The following is a 26,963-nucleotide window of genomic DNA, read 5'->3' as shown; positions in this document are numbered from 1 at the left end:
GATTGTTTTATAGCGCGGTCTTGCCACCAGCGTTGAGACTGCTCTATTCCACAAAGCCTGCTGGAGGGAGGGCATTAATAGCGTCTTTTTGCTAGACTTGTGCTATTATGTCCTGAAAAAACCCTTAACGACCAGTGACATACAGGGTACATTGTGGTCATTAAGGGGTTAATATTTGTCTTGCAGAAGTAGCTACGGATTGGCTAATGGGCGGGAACTATGTTGTGTTTCTAGAAGTGGAACAAAAGCTAACTTACCCTTTTTCTTTAAGTGCCTTATTGCATTGCCCCAATACATTTATCCCGAATAAGATTAAGTAAAATATACTATAGCCCACATCATTAAAGCTTGGCAGTTTATCCGAACCATCTTAAAATGTAATCCTTGTATCTCTGATTTATTACCTATTACGGGAAATCCGTGCTTTATATCTGGCCTCAATAATAAATTATTCCACAGATGGGCTTCCTCTGGTTTGTCCTTTCTAGTTCAATTTAAGGAGGTCGAAAATCCTAGGGTACACACCTTTGAAGCTCTTAAAGAACGTTTTCAACTTAGGAACAAAGACTTTTATGCATATCTGCAAGTTCGATATTGGTATTTTGAAATAATTAAAGGTCGTAATATGGAATGGATACACTTAGGCATAAAAATGGGCCTCTCTCTATATAAATTGGGTAAGCACTCTATTAGCTATTGGTACAAAATGATTCTATCAGAACTGGGTGACCTTAATGTGTTTGGCAATTGCTCAAAATGGCATGTAGCTCTTCCAATATTAGATGTAGATAAAGTGAAACACAGCATTATATCTGTAGAGAACGCCACTCTATCCGCATCATGGTGGGAATCTCATTTTAAAATTCTAAATAGAGCATACGTCTATCCTGCCAGAATTAATAAATGGTATCCTATTTCTCAAAACTCATGCCCCAGATGCAGCGTCTTTGAGGCTGATCTGGTCCACATGTTCTGGAGCTGTCCGAAAATCCAACAATTCTGGAAACGTATACAATTTTGGCTAAATAAGGTGTTAACCACTAGTGATGTCGCGAACAGTTCTGCCGCGAATAGTTCGCAGCGAACATAGCATGTTCGCGTTCGCAGCGGACGGCGAACATATGCAATGTTCGATCCGCCCCCTATTCGTCATCATTGAGTAAACTTTGACCCTGTAGCTCACAGTTACAAGACACATTCCAGCCAATCAGCAGCAGACACTCCCTCCCATACCCTCGCACCTCCTGGACAGCATCCATTTTAGATTCATTCGGAGCCTGCATTTTTAGTGACAGGAGGGACAGTGTAGCTGCTGCTGATTTAATAGGGAAATCGATATCTAGGCTAGTGTATTCAGTGTCCACTACAGTCCTGAAGGACTCATCTGATCTCTGCTGTAAGGACAGCACCCCAAAAAGCCCTTTTTAGGGCTAGAACATCAGTCAGCTTTTTTTTTTTTCCTGTGTAATCTAATTGCCAGCTCAGGCTCACAGCGTATACTGTGCCCACTTGCCCAGTGCCACCACTTATATCTGGTGTAACAGTAGTGAACATTTAAAAAAAAACAAAAAAACATTTTTTAATTTGAAATAATAGCAGTCATTTTCCTTCACACGTGTGAGTTTGAGGTCCTGCCAGGGCACAGTGTGACACCAGTGCAAGTCATATCTGCTAAAAAAAAGTAGTGTACATTTAAAATAAAAAAAAACCTTTTTTTAATTTGAAATAATAGCAGTCATTTTCCTTCACACGTGTGCATTTGAGGTCCTGCCAGGGCACAGTGTCACACCAGTGCAAGTCATATCTGCTAAAACAGTAGTGTACATACATTTAAAAAAAAAAACTTTTTTATTGTGAAATAATAGCAGTCAGTTTCCCTCACACGTGTGCGCTCCAGGTCCTGCCAGGGCACAGTGTCACACCAGTGCAAGTCATATCTACTAAAACAGTAGTGTACATACATTTAAAAAAAAAAACAACTTTTTTTACTGTGAAATAATAGCAGTCAGTTTCCCTCACACGTGTGCGCTCCAGGTCCTGCCAGGGCACAGTGTCACACCAGAGCAAGTCATATCTACTAAAACAGTAGTGTACATACATTTAAAAAAAAAAAAAACTTTTTTTACTGTGAAATAATAGCAGTCAGTTTCCCTCACACGTGTGCGCTCCAGGTCCTGCCAGGGCACAGTGTCACACCAGAGCAAGTCATATCTACTAAAACAGTAGTGTACATACATTTAAAAAAAAAAAAACTTTTTTACTGTGAAATAATAGCAGTCAGTTTCCCTCACACGTGTGCGTTCCAGGTCCTGCCAGGGCACAGTGTCACACCAGTGCAAGTCATATCTGCTAAAACAGTAGTGTACATACATTTAAAAAAAAAAACTTTTGTATTGTGAAATAATAGCAGTCAGTTTCCCTCACACGTGTGCGCTCCAGGTCCTGCCAGGGCACAGTGTCACACCAGTGCAAGTCATATCTACTAAAACAGTAGTGTACATACATTTTAAAAAAAAACAACCTTTTTTTACTGTGAAATAATAGCAGTCAGTTTCCCTCACACGTGTGCGTTCCAGGTCCTGCCAGGGCACAGTGTCACACCAGTGCAAGTCATATCTGCTAAAACAGTAGTGTACATTTCAACAACAAAAAACCCTTACACTACCTGAACGATACAACATCATACCTGATGTTTTAAAGCACGTTATTCCAAACAATTTAGGAATGTTTGGTGATTTATGCCCTTTATGGATTAAAACCAGACTCTGCATCAGCTATGTAATTTTCCATGGGAGTTTGCCATGGATCCCCCTACGGCATACCACAGTCCAGGTGTTAGTCCCCTTGAAACAACTTTTCCATCACTTTTTTGCCAGAAAGAGTCCCTGTGGGTTTTAAAATTCTCCTGCCTATTGAAGTCTATGGCAGTTCACCCGGTTTGCCGGTTCGTGAACTTTTGCGGAAGTTCGCGTTCGCCGTTCGCGAACGCAAAATTCTAGGTTTGCGACATCACTAGTAATCAGGTCATACCAACAGTGAATTTGTGACCTACATAGTTTTACTAACCTACGGAACAAATTTTTTGGATCTTGTTCCTCATCGCCTAAATCAATGGTAGTTGATAATAGACGACTCCTGGTAGATGGATCAAAATAGTTCCCAAAATTATCAGAAGTAGCCATTATTTTCAGTGTATAAATATCACACAAATCTAATCATTTCTTTAGTCACACTTCTTTGCAAAGTTTAAATTCCTAAAATATATACATATATATATATGGTATATTAGTATTATATGGAATAATATTTCTCTATGGTCAGAAATTCCAGACCCTATATGTTTATCACTATACCATGTATATACTGTATATATATATATATATATCTCTATGCACAATCACTGAAATATATAGCGATAAGTGGCTGCTATTTCTTAATACACCAAATATAAAGCACCTGTTATAGGCTTAAAAAAGCTGCAAACCTGTGTGTCATATGATAAAACTAACGAAGAAAAACATAAGAAGCGCCACCTCAATTCATTCAATTACCCCAAATGCATACATAGGGGCCTATCTATCAAACTCCGAAAGGAGCTTGACGGCCTGTGTTTCTGGTGAGTCTTCAGACTCGCCAGAAACACCAGTTATGAAGCAGCGGTCCGTTGCTCCATAACCTGTAGACATCGCCGCAATTCAACCCGATCGAGTATGATCGGGTTGATTGACACCCCCTGCTGGTGGCCGATTGGCCGCGATTCTGCAGGGGGCGGCGTTGCACCAGCTGCTCTTGTGAGCTGCTGGTGCAATGCTGAATACGGAGAGTGTATTGCTCTCAGTATTCAACGAGGTCTGGCGGACCTGATCCACACTGTCGGATCAGGTCCGCCAGACTTTGATAAATAGAGGCCATAAAGTTAACTAAACATATATTTATTATGTAAAATCTGTTTAGAAAGCTCCTGTTATAACACCCAATAGTTACAACTCTATTGACAAATATTATAAAAATACATAAATATCTATAATCAATACATTGTTGAATATGATACTTAGTTCCAATACAACGGCTTGAACTTCAAGTTCATGAACTCAATCCTCAAATGCTGCTCCTTCTCAGCCCTCTGGTGTCTCCTCCCAGGCTCAAAAAGATATGTGTAGCGTTTTAATCTTCAGAACAGAATAAATGGAGCGCACAAGAGGATCTAAGTGCAGAGTTAAAAGTACTTTTTATTTTGTTACATAAAAAACATACGTATATGCACTCACAAAGGTGCCCTCAAACATATGAGGTATGTTGTGGCAATCAGTGAAAACTCTGCCCTCTTCAGAAACGTCCAACCCAGGTATCCACTTGATCCCTTTACTTATCCGGCTCCTTATATCCTGTTCTTTTATTTCCTTTGCAAGGATAATGTGGTCCTTTTAGGGCGTATCAGCAGTTCTTAAATCACAGGGGTTACAGAATATAAACAAACTAAAGAGATCCTGTGAGATCAGAGCACCGCAAACTCATATAGCTGGCTCAAGTCTGACAATGCTCCGTTCACATTCACGTCTCCTCGTAGCAAACAGTGGGCGTGGCCTAACGGGTTAATAATAATTGATTACTGTGTATTATTTCAGACTAACATGCAGATCTTACAGATTAAAGGAACAAGTGATTGTTTTACCTAATAATAATACCAATATATACCCAAATACAGTCCTTAAATTACTTCACTTTATTAAGATTAAGATCTCAAATAGTGCAATGATGATTTTACTTGTAACACATATGTGGGTTAAACCGGTTGATAATTAGACCAAATTAACAGAGTTACATCCCCATGTGCCTTTACTAATAAAGCAAAAAAATGAGGATATTACGTAAAACCTTAAAACTAATTTATTTGTTATAAAAATACCTATACAGTGTCATCTAAACCAATCTTCCAAACTAACATGTATACGATCATACAAATTTGTTATTTTGTTGGTTTCACACTTTGATATAATTGATAGAATTCTTACATAAAGTTACTATGCTAAATTAAAATTGTGGCTAAAGAATTAAAATAGTAAGCTGAAAAATATGAGAACGTGTAAAAATATGTCTGTTTGCAAACTCTTATTAGTTCGTAGGACCCTTTTAGCAAGTTCCTTAGGACTTAATGTGCTTCTGTTATAATAACGTAAAGTGAATATACCTGGGTGTGCATGTTTTTACCAGTCCATTTGTATTTCGGACCAATCTTCGTTACTGTGTTTCTTTAGTATAACACTTGTTTGTGCCAAGCACCTTCAAAAACGTTTCTGTTGTTTGTGCAAGGTTTTTATAGTCTCACCTTAGAGTTTGAAGTCCTCCAGAAATGTTCTTTTAGGTGGATCTTACCTCTAGATATCTCTGGAATTTTTTTAGAGTCTCAGCTCCCTCTGTAACCGGTTGGTGTGACCTCACTCACTCCTAGCTTCTATGTTGGATGCTTGTGCAAGTACTTTATGCTCCGTTTCTCTCAGTCTTTCACAGCTCTGTCGGATCCGGTCTCTAAAAATTCTGCACTTCAGTACAATGTACACAGAGATGAGACCTTCTTTGTCCTTTCGGCTGTGTCCTGTCCTATGATGCTGTAGGTGTCTTTTACCAGATAGCGATACACTGCCAAGCTCTGTGATACAAATCCACGCATTTCACCCCCTTCAGGGCTTTCTCAAGATTCTAATTGATGCCTTAGCTTCATTTTTAAAACTTCCTCTCTTAGTTTTGATTGTTTTTTCCTGTTATTACGTTTGTCAGTCTTAAAGTGATCATCACATTTGTTTCATCTTTTTACATGCACATCTAAGCCCGTTTTTTACTTTTTGGGTTTATTACCCTTTCTTTTTTAAAAAAAAATCTTTTTGAGTCAATATTTAAAAAATTCTCGTTGCCACTAACTCTCGGTCAATTCTCCACACAATTGAATTACTACCGTAAATTTAAATAAACAAAAAACAATTTTTAATAAAACAATTACAGATTAAAAGAAATGTATTATAAACCGGTTGATAAATATATAAAATATTTGTTTCACAAAAACTCATCTTAATTTATATTATTATTATCTATTGTTTTCTACTCAATTTAGACTAAAAAGGGGGCAAATTCCATCTCTGAGTTTAACCCTTTAGGAAATAGTGAATCTAAATTATAGATAAACTCTGCTTCTTTTTTGAGTTTATTTTCATAATTGCCCCCTCTCCAGTTCTTCCGGACTTTGCTTATACCCCATTATTTCAGATCTTTTATATTACCTTTGTAAAATGTGAATATAAATGTGTATCTAGGTTTCCTTTTTCTATATTATATAGGTGTTCTCTAATCCTATCTCTAAGCATTCTGGTCGTCTCACCTACATAGATTAAATTACATGAGCACTGTAATACAGGGAGTGCAGAATTATTAGGCAAGTTGTATTTTTGAGGATTAATTTTATTATTGAACAACAACCATGTTCTCAATGAACCCAAAAAACTCATTAATATCAAAGCTGAATAGTTTTGGAAGTAGTTTTTAGTTTGTTTTTAGTTATAGCTATTTTAGGGGGATATCTGTGTGTGCAGGTGACTATTACTGTGCATAATTATTAGGCAACTTAACAAAAAACAAATATATACCCATTTCAATTATTTATTTTTACCAGTGAAACCAATATAACATCTCAACATTCACAAATATACATTTCTGACATTCAAAAACAATACAAAAATAAATCAGTAACCAATATAGCCACCTTTCTTTGCAAGGACACTCAAAAGCCTGCCATCCATGGATTCTGTCAGTGTTTTGATCTGTTCACCATCAACATTGCGTGCAGCAGCAACCACAGCCTCCCAGACACTGTTCAGAGAGGTGTATTGTTTTCCCTCCTTGTAAATCTCACATTTGATGATGGACCACAGGTTCTCAATGGGGTTCAGATCAGGTGAACAAGGAGGCCATGTCATTAGATTTTCTTCTTTTATACCCTTTCTTGCCAGCCACGCTGTGGAGTACTTGGACGCGTGTGATGGAGCATTGTCCTGCATGAAAATCATGTTTTTCTTGAAGGATGCAGACTTCTTCCTGTACCACTGCTTGAAGAAGGTGTCTTCCAGAAACTGGCAGTAGGACTGGGAGTTGAGCTTGACTCCATCCTCAACCCAAAAAGGCCCCACAAGCTCATCTTTGATGATACCAGCCCAAACCAGTACTCCACCTCCACCTTGCTGGCGTCTGAGTCGGACTGGAGCTCTCTGCCCTTTACCAATCCAGCCACGGGCCCATCCATCTGGCCCATCAAGACTCACTCTCATTTCATCAGTCCATAAAACCTTAGAAAAATCAGTCTTGAGATATTTCTTGGCCCAGTCTTGACGTTTCAGCTTGTGTGTCTTGTTCAGTGGTGGTCGTCTTTCAGCCTTTCTTACCTTGGCCATGTCTCTGAGTATTGCACACCTTGTGCTTTTTGGCACTCCAGTGATGTTGCAGCTCTGAAATATGGCCAAACTGGTGGCAAGTGGCATCTTGGCAGCTGCACGCTTGACTTTTCTCAGTTCATGAGCAGTTATTTTGCGCCTTGGTTTTTCCACACGCTTCTTGCGACCCTGTTGACTATTTTGAATGAAACGCTTGATTGTTCGATGATCACGCTTCAGAAGCTTTGCAATTTTAAGAGTGCTGCATCCCTCTGCAAGATATCTCACTATTTTTGACTTTTCTGAGCCTGTCAAGTCCTTCTTTTGACCCATTTTGCCAAAGGAAAGGAAGTTGCCTAATAATTATGCACACCTGATATAGGGTGTTGATGTCATTAGACCACACACCTTCTCATTACAGAGATGCACATCACCTAACATGCTTAATTGGTAGTAGGCTTTCGAGCCTATACAGCTTGGAGTAAGACAACATGCATAAAGAGGATGATGTGGTCAAAATACTCATTTGCCTAATAATTCTGCACTCCCTGTATATAAATAACCCCTTTATTACTGCATCTAATAGTATCCTTGATAATATCTTTTCTTTCTGAGCCTGGTATGTCAATTACTTTATTTTTATTACTATATCTACAGGCTCTGCATGTTTAACAGGGAAAAACACCTTTCACTGCATTTCCTATCAGGTCTTTATCACAATTTTTCTTACTACTTTTCTTTCTTTTAAATTCACTTGGTGCTAATATCATTTTAAAATTTTCAGATTATTTAAAAACTACTTTTGGATATGGAGGTAATTTATCACCTAGAATAGGGTCATTTTGGGGCGGAGCTAGCCTGAGAGGAGAGAAGTCGCACTACAACAGAGCTCCTGCTAGTTTTTATTATTAACATCATTAATACCCTGCTAATTTGTCCCTATATACCTCTAAAAGTGACATTTTACAGTAGAAGAGCATAAACTCCATTATAACACCCTAGGAACGGACTCTGAATTCCTATCTGTTTCAATCTGAGGATAAGTGACGGAGTGACCGGAGTTACTACAGGGACCAGTTTTGGAGAATTTCCGGACTCCTATACCAGAGAAGAGACAGCGGACTTATGAAAGTTGAGCTCCGGAGGTAAAATTTTGCATATTGGAGATTCCGGGTCCCCTTCTTTAAAGACACTATTGGCGCGAACAGCCGCCATTACCTTTACACGTCATAAGTGAGACTGAACAGTTGAGGCGCAGCGCTACAGCGGTAATTATCGCATTGCGATCCTGGTGAAGGCTCTGTGTCTCCTTCTTAGTTGTAATAAGACTGTCGGGAGAGTCTACATAGGACAGGCTCCTCTATCGCTGCACATAGAAAGGTGCGGGCTTCTTCCTAGGGGCCGGGGCACTGCTCTGGAGTAGGTCAAAAACGGCCTAGTTGCGGCTGTCACTCCTACTAACCATCAAACAGGCTGCAACGAAAGTCAGTTGTGAGTCCTGAGGGAAGACAGGATATACTTGGAGACGTATTTCTTAAAGGATATTTGTCTCTCCACATACATTCCATAACTGATTTGCCCCAGTGAGTCCCTCACTCCTTACAGAAGTCAATAAATGTAAAAACAGACACTCATAATGTGAATGCTGCAGTGGTCCGTTGGGCCAGGGACTTATTATAGTGATACATAAACAGGGAAGTTCACAGTGGTCATAGCTTCTTCACCTGGTGCACACATTTCAGTTACAGGGTCTAGAACTTTTTCATACCTCTCTAAAAGGGATTCTCAACTACCTGCCTTTATTAATATCACACAGGCGCTACTTATAACATGCCACAAGGGGCAAGGCGGAAAGCCGCTAACCCTAGTGAATACAGAAAGTCGGTGGCTGATCACTTTAAATTGAAAGCAGGAGCAGACAAGGCTTCAGACTGTAATATTGTTCCTCAGCACCACACGGAAATAAATACTAGTGAGGAGTGTGATTCCCATCTGCTAAACACCATGGCGGAGTCTGCAGCTTCAGACATAGTATCTACACTCACTGAAAGATTAAATTCTCTCCAAGACACCCTCACTAAAGCCATTAAAACCTCTGCAGCTGATTTACGTAAGGATATAGGTGCTATTAGTGAGCGCATCGATATCCTTGAGAGAAAACAAGAGGACCTCACAGTGGAGCAGGGTAACCTGGCGAATCACTCCCAAATACTAGTGGACATGCTAGACTCCATTGAAACAAAAATGGCTGACATGGAGGATCGGTCTCGCAGGAATAACTTGAGATTTAGGGGTATTCCTGAGGAGGTCCCATCTTCTGAGCTGTGCGCTTTTCTTACAGAACTGTGTGACATACTTCGGCCGGCTGGTTTCCCAAATGAGGCCTTGGTAGATAGGGTCCACAGGCTCCCTAAAGGAAGAAATGTACCGAGTGAAAAGCCTCGTGATGTGATAGCTAGATTTCACTTCTTTACCTATAAGGAACAAATCATTAAAGCTATGTTTCAGCGCCCAATTTTGCCCGAAAAATTCAAGAATATTCAGATATTCCCTGACTTGTCACAATTCACGATCCAGAAGAGAGGTCTATTTCGAGAGGTCACGAAATTACTGAGGCAACAAGGAATCAAATACAGGTGGGGTTACCCCACCAAACTCCTTATCCATAAAGATGGTCGTCTTTACACTGCTGATACCCCGGATATAGGTCATCTTTTACTCAAAGGCTGGATCTCCCAGAATTTCCAAGATCCAAGAGAAGAGCCTACCATACAGAAAGACCCTGTGCGACCATCCTCATCATCTTCCATTTTAAGGCCTTCTGCATTAGAATGGGGTTCTCTCCCGCAACGGTCTGCCTCTGCCAAAAGATACAGCTTTGCTATGGGCCCCACCAGACCTACCCACGGTGAAGATGAAACAGATGTTAATGACTGATGAGTATTTTAAACTTGTTCCTTGATCTCTGTTATATCCTTTCAAAAAAAAAATGTGTTTGTTTTTTCTCCCTGCAGGTTTGATTAATGGACCCTACATGGACATATTACTAGTTTAAATGGGTTAGTTGTCCCTTAGGTTTGCACCCCCTATGTGAGATGTTACACTGCCCCTGGGTTAAAAAAGATCTTGAAATGTCACTGGATACACCTGTAAACTGACGGCTTTGTCTCTTACGTTATGACCACCCCGTACACTACGCTGGGTGCGATTGCTTTTATGACCTACTAAGCTTATCACTTATAGATTGGTTCACTAGCATTATAATACACACATTTAGTTTTCCTAGTGGATGAGAATTTTAAGACCTTATTTCCCCACACAAATGCTAAGTACATTATTGAAATATGGTTTATTTCTTCATCCTAGAAGTTTACATTAATATGTTTAAGTATATGAGTTTCATATTCAGCCATTTTATCTCATAGTACTAAGATCTATAAGAATGCATTGCCAGAATTATATGTCTTTCACCTATGTCCAAATGTTTTTATAATTTGAGCGCAGCGCAGCCTAGTTTAGGATCAATATAGCTAATACTTTATTGAATGTTTATTTAAGCTTAGATAACGCTATGTTCTCTCATAGATTATAGTTGGAGGAGTGGATCAAGTGTGTACTGTATATGAGGCCTACTCTGCTAGTTTTTAGCTATCCTTAGATACCGGAAGGCCACATGATTCTATGTACTATAATTTTTTTTCACCGCTCCACTTTATCATACTAGCAGCGATTTGTTTCATGTCACAGGACTGATTTACTTGTTGTGTATAGACGTAAATCTAGTTTCAGCAGCCAGGATTTAATATTGAATTTATACCTTCTGCATGTGAGGTAGTGATCTTTATCTATGTCAATTAGGTTAGGAAAGTACTGCTGCGTTTAATAATGCACTGATGTTTTTTATGTTGAACTTTAGGTTTGCTTTATTTTAGGCCTCCATTATGGTATATGAGCTGTTCTCTCTATGTAATACTAACCTTGTTTTCTACAGGTTTCTCTGTCCAGAAATGTAACGAATGTACATTTAGTTTATTTTATGGATGATCTTCTTTTTTTTTTTTTTTTGGGACATTGCTCTCTTCAATAAGACTTTGAATATGTGCTTGAGACCTGGTCTACTTCTATAGCCTGGCTGATTACTGTAAGAGGTTAAAGTCTACATGCTTCATTATACCACTCTGTTGAACCTCATATCCTGTTACCTTATAATGTTGTTCTTCGTTATATAACAAGGTTTTGTTAACAGTATGCACCCTTAGACTATATCTATATGATTATAGGATTAGGACAGAAGAATGTCCTTTCTTAGGTTTGATTTCTATGTTAAATGGGTTGGGGAAGCACTGCTGCGTTTGGTAATGCACTGATGTTTTTTATGTTGAATTCTAGGATTGCTTTATTCTAGGCCTCCATTATGGTATATGCGATGTTTTCTATATGTAATACTTACCCTGTTCCTTACAGGTTTCTCTGTCCAGGAATGTCATGAATGTACATTTAGTTTATTTTGAATATGTGTTTGAGACCTGGACTTCTTCTATAGCCTAGTTGATTACTGTAAGGGGTTCAAATTTACATGTTTCATTATACCACTTTATTGAGCCTCATATCCTGTTACCTTATAATGTTGTTCTTCGTTATATAATAATGTTTTGTTAGCAGTATGCATCCTTAGATTATATCTATATGATTATATGACTAGGGCAGAAGAATGTCCTTTCTTTTTTTTTAGGTATGATTTAGATAATATATAACTATGTATGGATTCTGGTCTAGACAACATCTCACCTCATTATAAAATACACCTGGGGTGGTTAACCATCCTAGATCTCGCCCATTCCTCGGAATTGATGGGTTAAAATATCATATGTATCATAAATTCTCTCACCGACCTACAATACCTTAATTTTTAAGGTCAACTACAATATGCAATTAGATAATAGCTTCCCTATTTCATGTTAAGTTCAATTGCCCCTGGCCCGGACTATTGTCCTATTTACTGAAGTACTTTCAGCAGGCCTAGTGCCTACCTCCCCCCCCCCCGGGTAAAACCACAGTTTACCAAAAGTAAACAAACGAACACAGATTCCTTAGACTTATTCCCTTTCCATAGCTTTAGATTTGACGTGCTGGCCTGTGCACTTGTAATTATTCCTTATCCTTAGCTTTCGCTGAGGTATACTTTGTCTCCCTGGCCTTTCTGTCTAGCTTTTTCTTATTCTGACTAAACCTCTCCTCCCCCACTTCTATCCCTCACTCCCCTCTTCCTCTCCAATCCTTTTTTTTTTTTTTTTTTTTTTTTTTTTTTTTTAAATCATGAAGACGATATCTCATCTTCGTTTTGCGACCTTAAATGTAAAAGGTCTGAATATACCAACTAAAAGAAGTCTGTCTCATAACTTTTTTAAGAAACTCCGCAGCGATGTGGTCTTCCTTCAGGAGACTCACTGGGCGGTAGATAAACTCCCAAAAATTAAGTTTCTGCAATATCCAGTGATTTTCCACTCTCTTCATCAGGATAAAGGCAGAGGAGTATCTATCTTAATTAATAAAACAGTGGCCTTTCACCAGATACATGTCGAGAACGACCCTGAGGGTAGATTCTTGATACTGGTTTGTAAAATTAACAATCTCATTTATACCCTAGTCAACATATACGCCCCTAACCAAGGCCAATCAATTTTCCTTCGGAAGGATTTACATCTTGCCGAGAGACTGAGACAGGGGAAGTTAGTACTGGGGGGTGATTTCAACATGGTGTGGGACCCCTTGATTGATAGGCGGCTTCCAAACGGAAAAGACCTAGATAGGATTTCTAAAAATACTTCTTCTAAATTCCGTAATCTCATACACCAGTTCTCACTATATGATGTCTGGCGGTCATGCCATCCCAACTCGAGGGATTATTCTTTCTTTTCGACCCCACATAAGTCCTATTCCCGCTTAGACCATTTCTTTGTCGATTCTTGGACCATGAATGAGATCTCAGAATCCCAGATACACAGCTGCCCCTGGTCAGACCACGACGCGGTATCCTTCTCATTGAGTGAGGGAAGTTATACATCAAATAGGCCTACATGGAAATTTCCTAGATCCCTATGGGATGACAACACCTTCCTACAAAAAATCTCCGATAAAGTTGAGGAATTCCTCTTAAATAACCCGGCTGGCCAAACCTCTCATCAAATTAGATGGGCTGCCTTAAAAGCGTTTATCCGAGGTTTTTGCATAGCTACATTAACAGCTCAAAGGAAAAAATGGGGTGCTCCCCTAGGAAAATTAGTATGTGATCTTCGAATAAAAGAAAAGTTAAACAAACAGGCTCCCTCCACTGAGCTATCCGCTGATATTTTGTATCTGAAAGACCAGATTAAGGCTTTGGAAACAGAGAGAATTAAAAAGGCTATCTCGAAATTTAAACTTACTATGTACTATAAGAGCAATAAAGCGGACTCTTTGCTAGCAAAGAAACTCAAAAACCATGCAGCAGCCTCAAGGATTCCTTATCTTAGCCAAAATGGTCATAAGGTGTACGCGCCAGATGACATCGGCAAATCTTTTGCTGAGTTTTATGAGACCCTTTACAATATCGAAAAAGTTGAGAAGCCGATTATGGCATCGGTTAATGACATATCTGCTTTTCTCCGTACTTTAAAGTTGCCTTCATTATCTGAAGCGGATGGCAATAAGCTGATAGAACCTTTTTCTATATCTGAAATTCAAGAGACAATTAAACAGATAAAGAACAATAAAGCACCGGGCCCTGACGGGTTTACTGGTCAGTTTTACAAAAAATTAAGCCCCAAACTACTGCAAACTCTATGCCAGGTTTTCAATGAGGTAAAATCGGAGGGCCACATTCTTACAGAGAACTTAGAAGCCACTATTGTTACAATACCCAAGCCCGGGAAAGATCCTTCACTATGCTCTAATTTTCGTCCCATTTCCTTATTAAACGTGGATACTAAATTATATTCTAAATTAATAGCGGATAGGGTCGCTCACCTCCTTCCCTCCCTGATTAAAGTTGACCAAGTTGGCTTCATCCCGGGTCGTCAGGGTCCTGATAATACCCGGAGATTATTAAATATCTTCACTGAAGCCAAAAAATCTAATATACCCCTGATGGCCCTGTCACTAGACGCCGAGAAGGCCTTTGACAGGGTCAGATGGGAGTATTTATGGGAGATGTTGAAGGCCTTTGGATTTCCCCGACCAGCAATTGACATGATCAAGGTACTATACTCTAATCCATGTGCTAGGGTGAGAGGTATGGGTTTTTGCTCCCCTAAAATTAATATTTCAAACGGCACTAGACAGGGCTGTCCACTATCCCCTTTAATCTTTGCCCTAGCAATGGAACCCTTGGCACAGGCCATAAGAGACTCCCCACAAATCAAAGGCGTTCCTGTGAACGATAGGGAGGAGAAAATCGTCTTATATGCGGACGATGTTACAATTCTTCTTACCGATCCCACCTCCTCGATTAATCCGGTCTTCTCAGTCTTGGAACAATTTGGCAAGTTCAGCTTTTATAAAGTCAATGTAACCAAAACCGAAGCATATTGTATTAATATCCCCGAAGAACAGCTTACTGTTCTACAGAGTGAACATAACTTCCGATGGTCTTTCTCTTCCCTCACACACTTGGGCATAAAGCTTAGTGCTGACATTAGCTCTGTGATTAAACTCAACTTTGACCCATTGCTCACAGAATTACAAACTCTAACTCGCAGATGGGATTTTAAGGAAATTTCTTGGCTGGGCCGTGTGGCCACCATTAAAATGTCTCTACTCCCTAAGGCCTTGTATATCTTTCGATGTCTCCTGCTAAACATTCCACATAGCATACTCCAACAGATACACCAGATATTTACTAAATATGTCTGGGAGGGTAAAACACCCAGGATTGGACATAAGATTATGCAAAGGGAATATGCTAGAGGGGGAGTAGCCTTTCCAAACATTTTTTTATACTATGAGGCAACTAGACTCTCCCATATAGCTGCCTGGGGCCCCGGCGCAGAAAAACCAGGCTGGTATGGTTTGGAGGAGATGTCTATACCTCGAAACCTAATCCTCTCAGATGTCATATGGGTTCCCAGTTATAAGTCTATAACTAAACTAATCGCAAATCCTATTGTTCAACAAAACATCAGTTTATGGCATAGCCTTAGACATCACTCTGAGATCGCCCCACACCCCTCCCCAATACACCAGATAAGAGGCCTAATCTGGAATCTGCCCGGTGCTCACATTGATTTCTGGGATACTGGGCAACATTCGGTATCTGCACGCTTTTACTACAACAATACTCTGATGTCAGTCTCACAGATCATTAATTCAATTGATGACCCCCCCCGTTGGCTAAGATTTGAATGCTATAGGTTATTGAGCCTACTAAAATCATGGGACTTCCCTAAACGAAACCTCAGACCGCTCTCTAAATGGGAACATAGATGGCAGAGTGGACTGGGAAGGTACAAGCCACTTACTTTTCATTATAGAGCTCTACTTCATGACCAATCCAAAGGTCTCCCTTGGCAGATTAAAACGTGGTGCAGAGACCTAAACTCGACACTCTCTGAACTCGATATTGACAGGGCTATAACTCTAACAAAAAAGACATTACATTGTGTGACTATTTTTGAGGGCTATATTAAACTTCTGTTGAAATGGTATAGAGTGCCCACTAGATTGTCCAAAATGTTTGTGGGCTCGTCTCCATTATGCTGGCGACAGTGTGGTGGAGAGGGCTCTGACCTCCATATATGGTGGCAGTGCCCGAAGCTAGTCCCTCTCTGGCGGGACGTGGAGACCTTGCTCCACTCCATGAATCTCCCTGTAACTTTGACCCCCCAGTGCATCGTTTTCCATGTGTTTGAGGCCGGACTATCTAAACATAATAAACAACTGTTAATATACATCATCTCTGCCACAAAGCTGTGTATTGCTAGAGCGTGGAAGCAGGTGGAGCCACCCTCTCTAACTGCTGTCTGCGAAACTGTGCAATTTCTGGCAACAATGGAAAAATCGATATATAGTTCCCTCGATCGAATGGAAGACTATTGGGAGATCTGGTCTGATTGGATACAGATCCTATGATAAGTATAGAAAGACATCTGGAAACAGGAATTCTATGTATAATGTACACAATTTATTTTTATTTTTATATATTTTTATTTTTTTTTTATTTTTTTTTTTTCCCCTCTTCCCCCCTTCCTCCCCCCCCCTTCCCCTCTATTTCTTTTTCTTCTTGGCTTACCTCTTTTTCTCTCTACTCTGGTTTCCTCCCTATGCCAGAGACTGGAAAGATATGATTGATACGCCAGGTCAGCATGATCTTTTTTTTCTCTTCCGAATTCAAGCATATGATAGTACCCCTCAGCCCCCTTGAGGTGGGGTTGTAAGACACCAACAAAAAACAATCAAAAACAAATTGAGGGTTCGATAGTCCCTAGACTTAGATGAACAGGAGTGGTGCTTCTGACATTAGTTATTCTAAATACGTGTAGGAACTTGTTTTGTTGTATTGGTTTCTTATATATCTATATTGATATTATATTATGTTGTGAATTTATGTCGGATGCACTGTATTTGATTTATGTTTCCTTTTTTCCCTCAATAAAAAAACTTTAAAATAAGAATAGGGTCATTTTTTAGAAGGTGCCAATGCTTTTTTAATATTTTACTTATTGTTTTATGGTCATCGCTATATTGTGTAATAAATGGGACATTACACTCACTTATATCTTTTATCTTTTTTTGTTTGTATTGTAAAAGTGATTCCCTCTCTGTATTTCTTGCTGTATTTCTTCTGTATAACCTCGTTCTTTAAACTTTTGCTGTAACAAAACAATCTGTTCTTTAAAGTCAATCATTTTTGTACAATTCTTCTTTATTCTCAGGCATTGTCCTACTGGTATGTTTTCTTTCCACTTTCTATAGGGGCAACTGGATGCATGTATGTAACCATTACTGTCTACTTTCTTAAAGTGTGTCTTAGTTATCAGATTCTCCTCTTCTATCATTATATCAAGATCCAGAAAGGTGATTTTATCTTTACTTTGATTATAAGTGAAGGTAAGGCCTCTGTCATTACTATTCATTTCTAAAAAGAATTATTCTAGTGTTCTGCTATCCCCTTTCCAGATAATAATAATATCATCAATGTATCTTTTGAATAGTACAAGATTCGCACAGAGCTCAGAGAACTGTAGGAATCTCTGTTCCCACTCTCCCATAAATTAATTTGCATAACTCGGTGCGAATCTTGTACCCATTGCTGTACCCTCTATCTGTAAGTAATATATCCAGTCAAATGAGAAATAATTATGTTCTAGTATAAAACGAATACTTTCAAGTAAGAATTCCCTTTGTTCTATAGGCACCTCTTTATCTTTTTAAGAAACTTTCTACTGCTTCAATGCCTAAGTTGTGGTTTATGAAAGTATATAGTGATGCAACGTCACAGGTTGCCATTATAAATTCACCTTCCCATTTAATATCCTGTAAGATCCCTAATACACTCATAGGGTCTTTCAGATATGAGTCCAATTTTATTACGTATTTTTGTAAAAATGTGTCCACATATTGGGATAGGTTAGCCGTAATGGACCCTATCCCGGAGACAATTGGTCTCCCAGGGGGATTAAAAAGATCCTTATGGACCTTGGGGAGAAAATAAAAAAATGGTATTCTAGGATATTTTGGTATAATATAGTTGAACTCTTTGTCTTTCAAAATACCTTTTTCTTTCCCTTTAGTCAATATTTTAATAGTGAGAGGACATCCAAGATGAGAAATGAGAAAGGCAGTTACTGACACGAGTTAGTAAGAAAGGAGGTAGGTCTGGTGCAGAGAGGTAGATTTGGGTGTCATCGGCATACAAAAGATATTGAAACCCATGGGACTTTATTAAGGAACCTAATGATGACATATAGATTGAAAAGAGAAGGGGACCGAGGACAGAGCCTTGAAGCACCCCAACAGAAAGTGGTAACGGGGAGAGGATGCTCCGGAGAAGGCTACACTAAAGGTACGGTTAGATATATAGGAAGAGAACCACAAGAGAGCTATGTCACAGATGCCGAAGGATTGGAGGGTTTGGAGCGAAAGAGGGTGGTCAACAGTGTCAAAGGCTGCAGACAGATCAAGGAGGATAAGCAGAGAGAAGTGGCCTTTAGATTTTGCTGTAATTAGGTCATTGGTAACCTTGACAATTGCTGTGTCTGTGGAGTGATGGGGATGAAATCCAGATTGCAGTGGGCCAAGAAGAGAGTTTATTGTAAGGAAATGGGATAGACATGCATATACTAGCTTTTAAAGGAGCTTTGAGGCAAGAGGGAGTAGGCAAATAGGACAGTAGTTGGATGGGAAGGTTGGATCGAGGGAAGGATTTTTGAAGATAGGTGTGATCAGTGCATGTTTTAAAGATGAGGGAAATATACCAGGGCTGAGGGAGAGGTTGAAAATGTGTGTGAGTATGGGGTTGAGGGTAGAAGAGAGGGAGTAGCTGTGAGGGGATAGGGTCAAGGGGACAGGTAGTGAGGTGGGAGGACAGTATAAGGGCAGAAACTTCTTCCTCTGTAACAGGTGCAAAAGAGCTAAATTTAAGGGTATTTGGGTTTTGGATGATTGTGAGCTTTGGAGGGGGTGGGAGATTGGTACTAAGTTGAGAGGTGATTTCATTTCTGATTGAGTCAATTTTGTTATTGAAGCGGCTGGCAAAATCTTGTGCTGAGAGAGAAGTTGTAATAGGAGGTGGGGGTGGGCGGAGAAGAGTATTGAACGTGGAAAACAGACGTTTTGGGTTAGAGGAAAGAGTAGAGATGAGATTAGAGAAGTATTGTTGCTTATAAAGATAAGGGCAGAATAGTAGGAGTTCAGGATGAAAATTTAGTGAAGAAAGTCAGCTGAACTTTGAGATTTCCTCCAGTGTTGCTCAGCAGTACGGGAACATCTGCGTAGGTACAGTGTCAGAGGATTTTCTTTCTGACAAATTTCAAAGTTATGTCTATTTGCACTTCTCCTGTATCATGCGACAGCCATCAGCCAATCACAAATGCATACACGTATATTCTATGAATTCTTGCACATGCTCAGTAGGAGCTGGTGACTCAAAAAGTGTAAATATAAAAAGATTGTGCACATTTTGTTAATGGAAGTAAATTGGAAGGTAGTTTAAAATGTCATGCCCTATCTGAATTATGAAAGTTTAATTTTGACTTAAGTGTACCTTTAAGTTCACAGTGTATATGAGGCAATATAGTAAGACTAGAGAGGGCATAACAAACAATTCTATTTCCTAGTAATTAAGAAATAATCTTCGAAATAACAACATAATGACAGCAGAGCACTGAGCTAAATTATTACAATTATGGAATGTGTCTCTGAGGGCTAAGTAGCTTATCCAGTGTGTTGATGGGTATGTGATAACATATACAGTATATATATTGCCCCAGAGTAGAATCCTAGACAGTGAGTGACAGCATACTGAGCCACAGGCTGTCACTCATAAACCTGCATGTGGAGGGGATCCGTCATTAAAAGGTATGAATAAAATAAAACTAAAAACTAAAAAAGACAGATAGATGTATGTGGATGCATAGATAGAAAAAACAATAGATAAACAGACATTGCCATGAAATGGACAAGGATTCTGAAAATACAATAGTGAGATAAATGTAGTTAGATGAGACAAGATAGTTGAGACTTTATAAATATCAATTTCTTTAAAATGGCACTTTCTATATTTTTTGCTTTGAAGGGTATTTTTTGCATGCTTCTAAAATCAAACATTAATAAGTGGCATAAACTTGTTTAACCAACTTGTCATGCATTTAAAGAATATTTTTAATGCACAAAAAAATACATATTTGATAGCACCTTCCTGGCTTCTTTTAAAAATTCAGAATTACTCTCATATTAGATTAGTCTGGGAGTTGGGAAGTGGATCTTTGGCACTTTCCAAAGCAATTAGTATGAAGGTTTCAAATATATATATATAACATGTATACAAATATTACTCTTAAGTTGACTTACGTTTGTTAAGGTTATTTTGTAGCTAATATAAATATGAAACTTTTTTAATTCATGGGATAAAATAGAAAGTGTTATCTGATTGTGTTGATTTTTATGCGTAATCATAATGTAATTTACTGCCTGTTTACTATAATATTGATACCAGTTTATCATTTTAGCAAACACCACTTTTTCAGTCCCTTGATTTATATTAAAAGCTCATCTCTATTTTTTTTCTTTCTAAAATGTAATTTTTTATTATCTCTGCTCTACTTTATAAGAATCTTAATACCACCAAGAGAGGGACAATTATTTGCAAAGTGAGTCTTTGAAATGATGACAATGCAAGAATAATACATCCCAAGAGTAAGGGCTTATACAGAGTAGTTTAAAATGACAAATGATATAGCATGTTATAAAACAGAGTGAGATTTGTAGGTACAAAACACAAAATAATCTGTATAGACTTTAACATAACAAAACATACATATGAGGATAGGAATATGATAGTAATTTTAATTTCTCTTACACAATCTATTTATTTCTCATATGTTGGGTATCATTCCAAATGTATAGATACATTTCCCTCTTATACTGTAATTCTTTATCATCATTAAACGACATCATGTCCCTACAAGTTGTATTCCTTTATATACCGTTTTTCTAGTTAAATGACCCATTCCTGACTGTTATTTTATTCTAAATCAGTTCTTTCAATTCTATCCATTCTTTTTATCTACTTCCACACACATTTCTATAATTTCTCTTCACCTCACATTCTCCTACTTAGATTTTTCTTTTTCTCCCTTTTTAATTACACAATTCATTTTAAAGAATTCTTAAATATAGAATTGCAAAATCAACAAAAGCATAAGAAGAGAATGCATTAACCCTTACTTTGAATTTACTTTGAATTTCAAACAAGGAATAGATTTTTTACGGACAAATTTCAAAGTTACTTCCATTTTCCATGTCCCCTGTATCAGTTGACAGCCAACAGCCAATCACTAACATATATATGTATATCCTATCAATTACCCACGCGCAAGTAGCAGCTAGTGCCTCAGAAAGTGTGTATATAAAAAGTGTACATTTTGATGATGGTTGTAACCTAGAAAGTTTTTTTTTAATTGCATGCTGTATATGAATCATGAAAGTTTAATTTTGACCCTTTAATTATTTTTCTTTTTTTTAAACATTAAGCTTTTTTTTTTCTTATTTCATGACTTTACTGTTTTCTTGTCTAATCAGCATGGTTCTGGAAATATTCATCTGCTTCTTCACTTTTCATTTTATCCATTGTCTTGCGGATTCTCCAATCTGCTCCTTCAAAAGTCCCCAACTAAATCGATATTCACGAGATGGGGACATCATTCTAGCAGGTTTCTTCCCAATGCACACAGCATGGAATTATCAAGATAATTCTTTTACAGAGTGGGAGAAACCCATGGTGTGTGATAGGTGAGTCCTCCAGTATACTCATAAGTGTTCTCCACAGAAAATGTTGCCAGCCAAGTGGCATGATGAAGTAAATGGAGGCAGTGTAAATGATAACATTTATTCATAGCACAAATTAATGGCATAATTTAACATGAATTGATTTAAACGGACATGAAACCCAAAATGTTTCTTTCATGATTTAGGTAGAACATACAATTTAAAAAAAACCTATCAAATTTGCTTTATTCTCTTGCTATCATTTGTTGAATGAGCAGTAATGCCCTACTGGTTTCGAACTGAACACATGGGTGAGCCAATGACAATCGGTATATATATGCAGCCACCATTCAGCAGCTAAACCCTAGGTTCTTTGCTGCTCCTGAGCTTACCTAGACAAACCTTTCAGCAGAGGATAACAAGAGAAGGAAGCAAATTAAATAATAGGCATAATTTGGAAAGTTGTTTAAAATGGTATGCTCTGTCTAAATCATAAGGGTCTAATTATGACTTTACTGTCCTTTTAATGATAGTCTGGGCAACAAACGATGAAAAATAAATGTTAGCTAATTTTAGCTTAATATTGTTTTAAATTTTAGCCAGGTGGTCAGTAAAATCAGCCGGGTGGTGTAGCCATTAAATAGGTGCTGGGGAGAACACTGCTCATTAACCCTCATCCAAGCATTAATATACTAACTGGTTAAAATATTTAGTATTGATAAAAATAGTAGTGAATTCCAACTTTGCTTTTCAATTAATTTTGCTTAAAAAAATATTGATAATGTTGAACAATTACAATTGACATAGTAAATATTTTCATGTCTTTGGTTACTTGTTGCAATAGTAGTAGACTCAAGTGCACAAAACCTCTGAGATGGCAAAGCGAAATCACCCCAACTTGCTTGCTCGGGGTGATTGACAGTTTTGTAATGACGCATATGGGACATCGTATGCAGCGAAGACGTGCAGACAAATTCTTAAGTTGAGAAGCTTGTCCACACACCGCTTAATATTACATGGGTCCCAAATTGCTATTGCATTGTCTTGTTATCATGCATTTGTTGATTATGCAAATCTACTGTATTTCCTGGACCTTTAAATAGTTATAAATACCGAAAAAGATTAATAATTATCTCCAACTTCTCTCTTCCAAAAGGTTTGGAATTTTTAAACATTTGTTTGAAATAGTTTCCATTCAGTTCATAAATAATTATAAAATAAGAATCTTTTTTACATGAATAATTGTTATGTCTTTGCAAATTACATTTTTCATATATATGAAAAACATTTGCTGAACAAATTCAACATCATTTTTTGTAAGACCTCAAACCATAGTATTCTGCATTAGTAACACTACACCTATGAGTATTGGATAAAATATTATTTATTTACTTGAAAAATATTTGTCTGAAATCTAGTAGTGTTTATGTATATGGTAAGTACAATGTTTATTCAAGATTCTTTTATTTGGTTTTATCTGTATTTTCAACATTTTCTCTCATGTATATAAGTATCTGTATAAAGCAGTTATTGACATTTTCATATATACTGTAAATTATATGTACATTTCAAGTGTTGTGCATTTTCAAAATAATTCCCTGCTCAATAGCAGATTTCAATACCACATTATAAATAATATATTGAATGATATTCATATATACTGTAAATTAAATGTACATTTTTAACATTTCAGTGACAATGGGTAGTGCATTTTCATAAGAATTCCCTACACAATAGCTTTCAATACTACAAAATAAAAAAACTCAGTAGTAATGCTTTTATTGTGAATAATAAATTAAAATTATAATTTATAAACTGAATGACATTCTTGAAAAATTAATTAGCTTAATTATCAGTTAGCCGTGAGAGTTACCATCTGTAAAACATCCTATCGCCTACTGATTTTTCATTAAAAAAAAAATCATTCCTTTTATATATATTTCTAATCCCCCAACATTTTAACTGAAATATGCATTGGTTTGTTAAGTTTGATTGTATTTTGCTATTAAGTAACAGGAACTTAAAGGGACATGAAACCCACATTTTTTCTTTCATGATTTAGAAAGAGCATGTCATTTTAAACAACTTTCTAATTTACTTCTATTATCTAATTTGCTTCATTCTCTTGATATCACTTGCTGAAAAGCATATCTAGATATGCTCAGTAGCAGCTTATTGGTTGCTGCACATAGAGGCCTCGTGTGATTGGCTCACACATGTGCATTGCTATTTCTTCAACAAAGGATATCTAAAGAATTGAGCAAATTAGATAATAGAAGTAAATTGGAAAGTTGTTTAAAATTACATGCCCTATCTGAATCATGAAAGTTTAATTTTGACTAGACTGTCCCTTTAAAGGGATATGAAACCCAACATTTTTTTTTTTAATATGAGATTCTTTGCTTTATTCTCTTGGCAGCCTTTGATGAAGAGCAGCAATGTACTACTGTGAGCGAGCTGAACACATTTGGGGATCCAATCACAAGAAACATAAATGTGCGGCTATTAATCAGCAGTGACCTTACAGTAGTGCATTGCTGTTACTGAGCCTGCCTAGGTATGCTTTTCAACAAATGATGCCATGGAAATGAAGCCAATTACATGTCACTTTAATATGTTTTTAATTTGTCATCTAATTATCTAACACTCATTCTTCTTTTTATTGTTTAGCCTTCATTCTTTAAATTTTCTCTATCAATTCTCTCTGTTAAAGTAGAGTAATGTTATCCTAAAATAAACAAAAGGCATGTATAAATTAAAATAAAAACAAGATCCTTCTGACTTATAACCTAGATAGATAAACAGTAGATTAATTATATAACAAGCATACTACACAGATACTTGGAGTGAAAATTAACTTTTGGAGGAAAATAAATAAAATAATAATAATATATATATATATATATATATATATATATATATATATATATATATATATAATTTGCTGCTTTAAGCTATATTTTATTAGCGTTGCTTACAAAATCAGCCTAGCTGGCAGTTTTGAAAGCACCAGTTTTTAAAATTGAATTATTAAAATAGAAACTTAAACACTTAAACACCATTAAAACTTGTGTTTTAGAGAATGATATTTGAAATATTTTTGTTAATTTCAAAGTTTCACACGGGACTATACATTAGTTGGTTTAGAGAAATATAGCCAGGATTTATTTTAATATTTTATTGACTGTCACATTCCAACTTCCTTATGTTATACATAGTAACCTTTTTTTTAAAATATATTTTCATAGTCACCATGTACCTCTCTCTCTCTCTCTCTCTCTCTCTCTCTTACCTACTGTATACAGAATTTGTATGCACTTATTTACTTGTGTCTGTTTTTTTTTTTATGTAAAACTGATTCTATTGCTATTGCAACATTATATGATAAATCAACAATTTCATAAATTGAAGTTAATTACAACCCCATTTAACAAACAGCGGACGGACACGTTTTTTTGTCATAGTCACCATGTTTGTACCTACCTATATACATATTATCATGCACTTATTTGCTTGTGTCTGTTGTTTTGTTTTTTAGGTAAATCTTAATCACAAAAACATTGCTAGATTAGATGATAAATTAACAATTTAGTAAATTATACTGAAAGGGCATACCACCCCAAATATCAAACAGTAGACGGGCAAGTCAGGGAACTTGCCTGATTGTGTTTGAGCTGACAAAACATATCGTGCTTCCTCAACCTTCTCTTGGTCTGAGCTGCATATTTTTACTTTCTAAATTGTTTTGAAGCATATTATGCTTTTATAAAGAAAGACTAAAACCTCATAAGTTATTGGTCAGTTAAAAACGGAGTGCTAGCGGACAGTGGTTTAACTTCTGTATATCTTAGGACTATGTCATACCCTTAAAAGACAGGTTATCTTTTCTGTCTCATGAGATGGAACTTATTTTTATACACTATGCTTTTGTTACTATTAGTCTAAATAAAAGAGTGGTGTTGTTTTCCTAGATAATATCTTCATTTATAGATTTTGTTATATTTTTGTGTAATTAATTATAAAAGCTACATTTTTAGTTGTTGCTTTGTTATCTGTAAGCATTCAACATATTGTTTAAGTTTGCAGATATGGATAATCTCTACATTGAATAAGTTAACTTTACATTAAATATTGCAAGTTTTTGAAAATTAGTTTTGCTGATTAGTAGTGATGACGCGAACCTAAAATTTTGCGTTCACGAACGGCGGATGCAAACTTCCACAACTGTTCGCGAACGGGCGAACCGGGCGGAGAACCGCCATAGACTTCAATAGGCAGGCGAATTTTAAACCCACAGGGACTCTTTCTGGCCACAATAGTGATGGAAAAGTTGTTTCAAGGGTACTAACACCTGGACTGTGGCATGCCGGAGGGGGATCCATGGCAAAACTCCCATGGAAAATTACATAGTTGATGCAGAGTCTGGTTTTAATCCATAAAGGGCATAAATCACCTAACATTCCTAAATTGTTTGGAATAACGTGCTTTAAAACATCAGGTATGTACACTACTGTTACACCAGATATGAGTTGCACTGGGGTGACACTGTGCCCTGGCAGGCAGGCACTTAAACACACAGGTGTGAAGGAAACTGACTGCTATTATTTAACACAGTCAAAAAGTGTTTGTTTTTTTTAAATCTACACTACTGTTACACCAGATATGAGTTGCACTGGGGTGACACTGTGCCCTGGCAGGCAGGCACTTAAACACACAGGTGTGAAGGAAACTGACTGCTATTATTTAACACAGTCAAAAAAGTGTTTTTTTTTTTACATCTACACTACTGTTACACCAGATATGAGTTGCACTGGGGTGACACTGTGCCCTGGCAGGCAGGCACTTAAACGCACACGTGTGAAGGAAACTAACTGCTATTATTTAACACAGTCAAAAAAGTGTTTTTTTTTTTTAAATCTATACTACTGTTACACCAGATATGAGTTGCACTGGGTTGACACTGTGCCCTGGCAGGCAGGCACTTAAACACACAGGTGTGAAGGAAACTGACAGCTATTATTTAACACAGTCAAAAAAGTGTTTTTTTTTTTAAATCTACACTACTGTTACACCAGATATGAGTTGCAC

The 26,963-nt window shown here is 37.3% G+C and overlaps 1 protein-coding gene across 1 annotated transcript in view; it reads left to right on the top strand.

Moving 5' to 3' along the window:
* Positions 1–13,388: 13,388 nt before the first annotated feature.
* Positions 13,389–26,963, top strand: part of LOC128664680 (extracellular calcium-sensing receptor-like) — an 82,271-nt gene continuing 68,696 nt past the window's right edge. The window contains exon 1 of the mRNA XM_053719489.1: positions 13,389–14,255. Coding sequence (XP_053575464.1) covers positions 13,389–14,255 — 867 coding nt within the window. The remainder of the gene's footprint in view (positions 14,256–26,963) is intronic.

Source organism: Bombina bombina, chromosome 6, assembly GCF_027579735.1.
Source record: "Bombina bombina isolate aBomBom1 chromosome 6, aBomBom1.pri, whole genome shotgun sequence".
NCBI lineage: Eukaryota > Metazoa > Chordata > Amphibia > Anura > Bombinatoridae > Bombina > Bombina bombina.
Note: the sequence above shows the minus strand (reverse complement) of the source record. Positions and strands in the feature narration are given on the sequence as shown.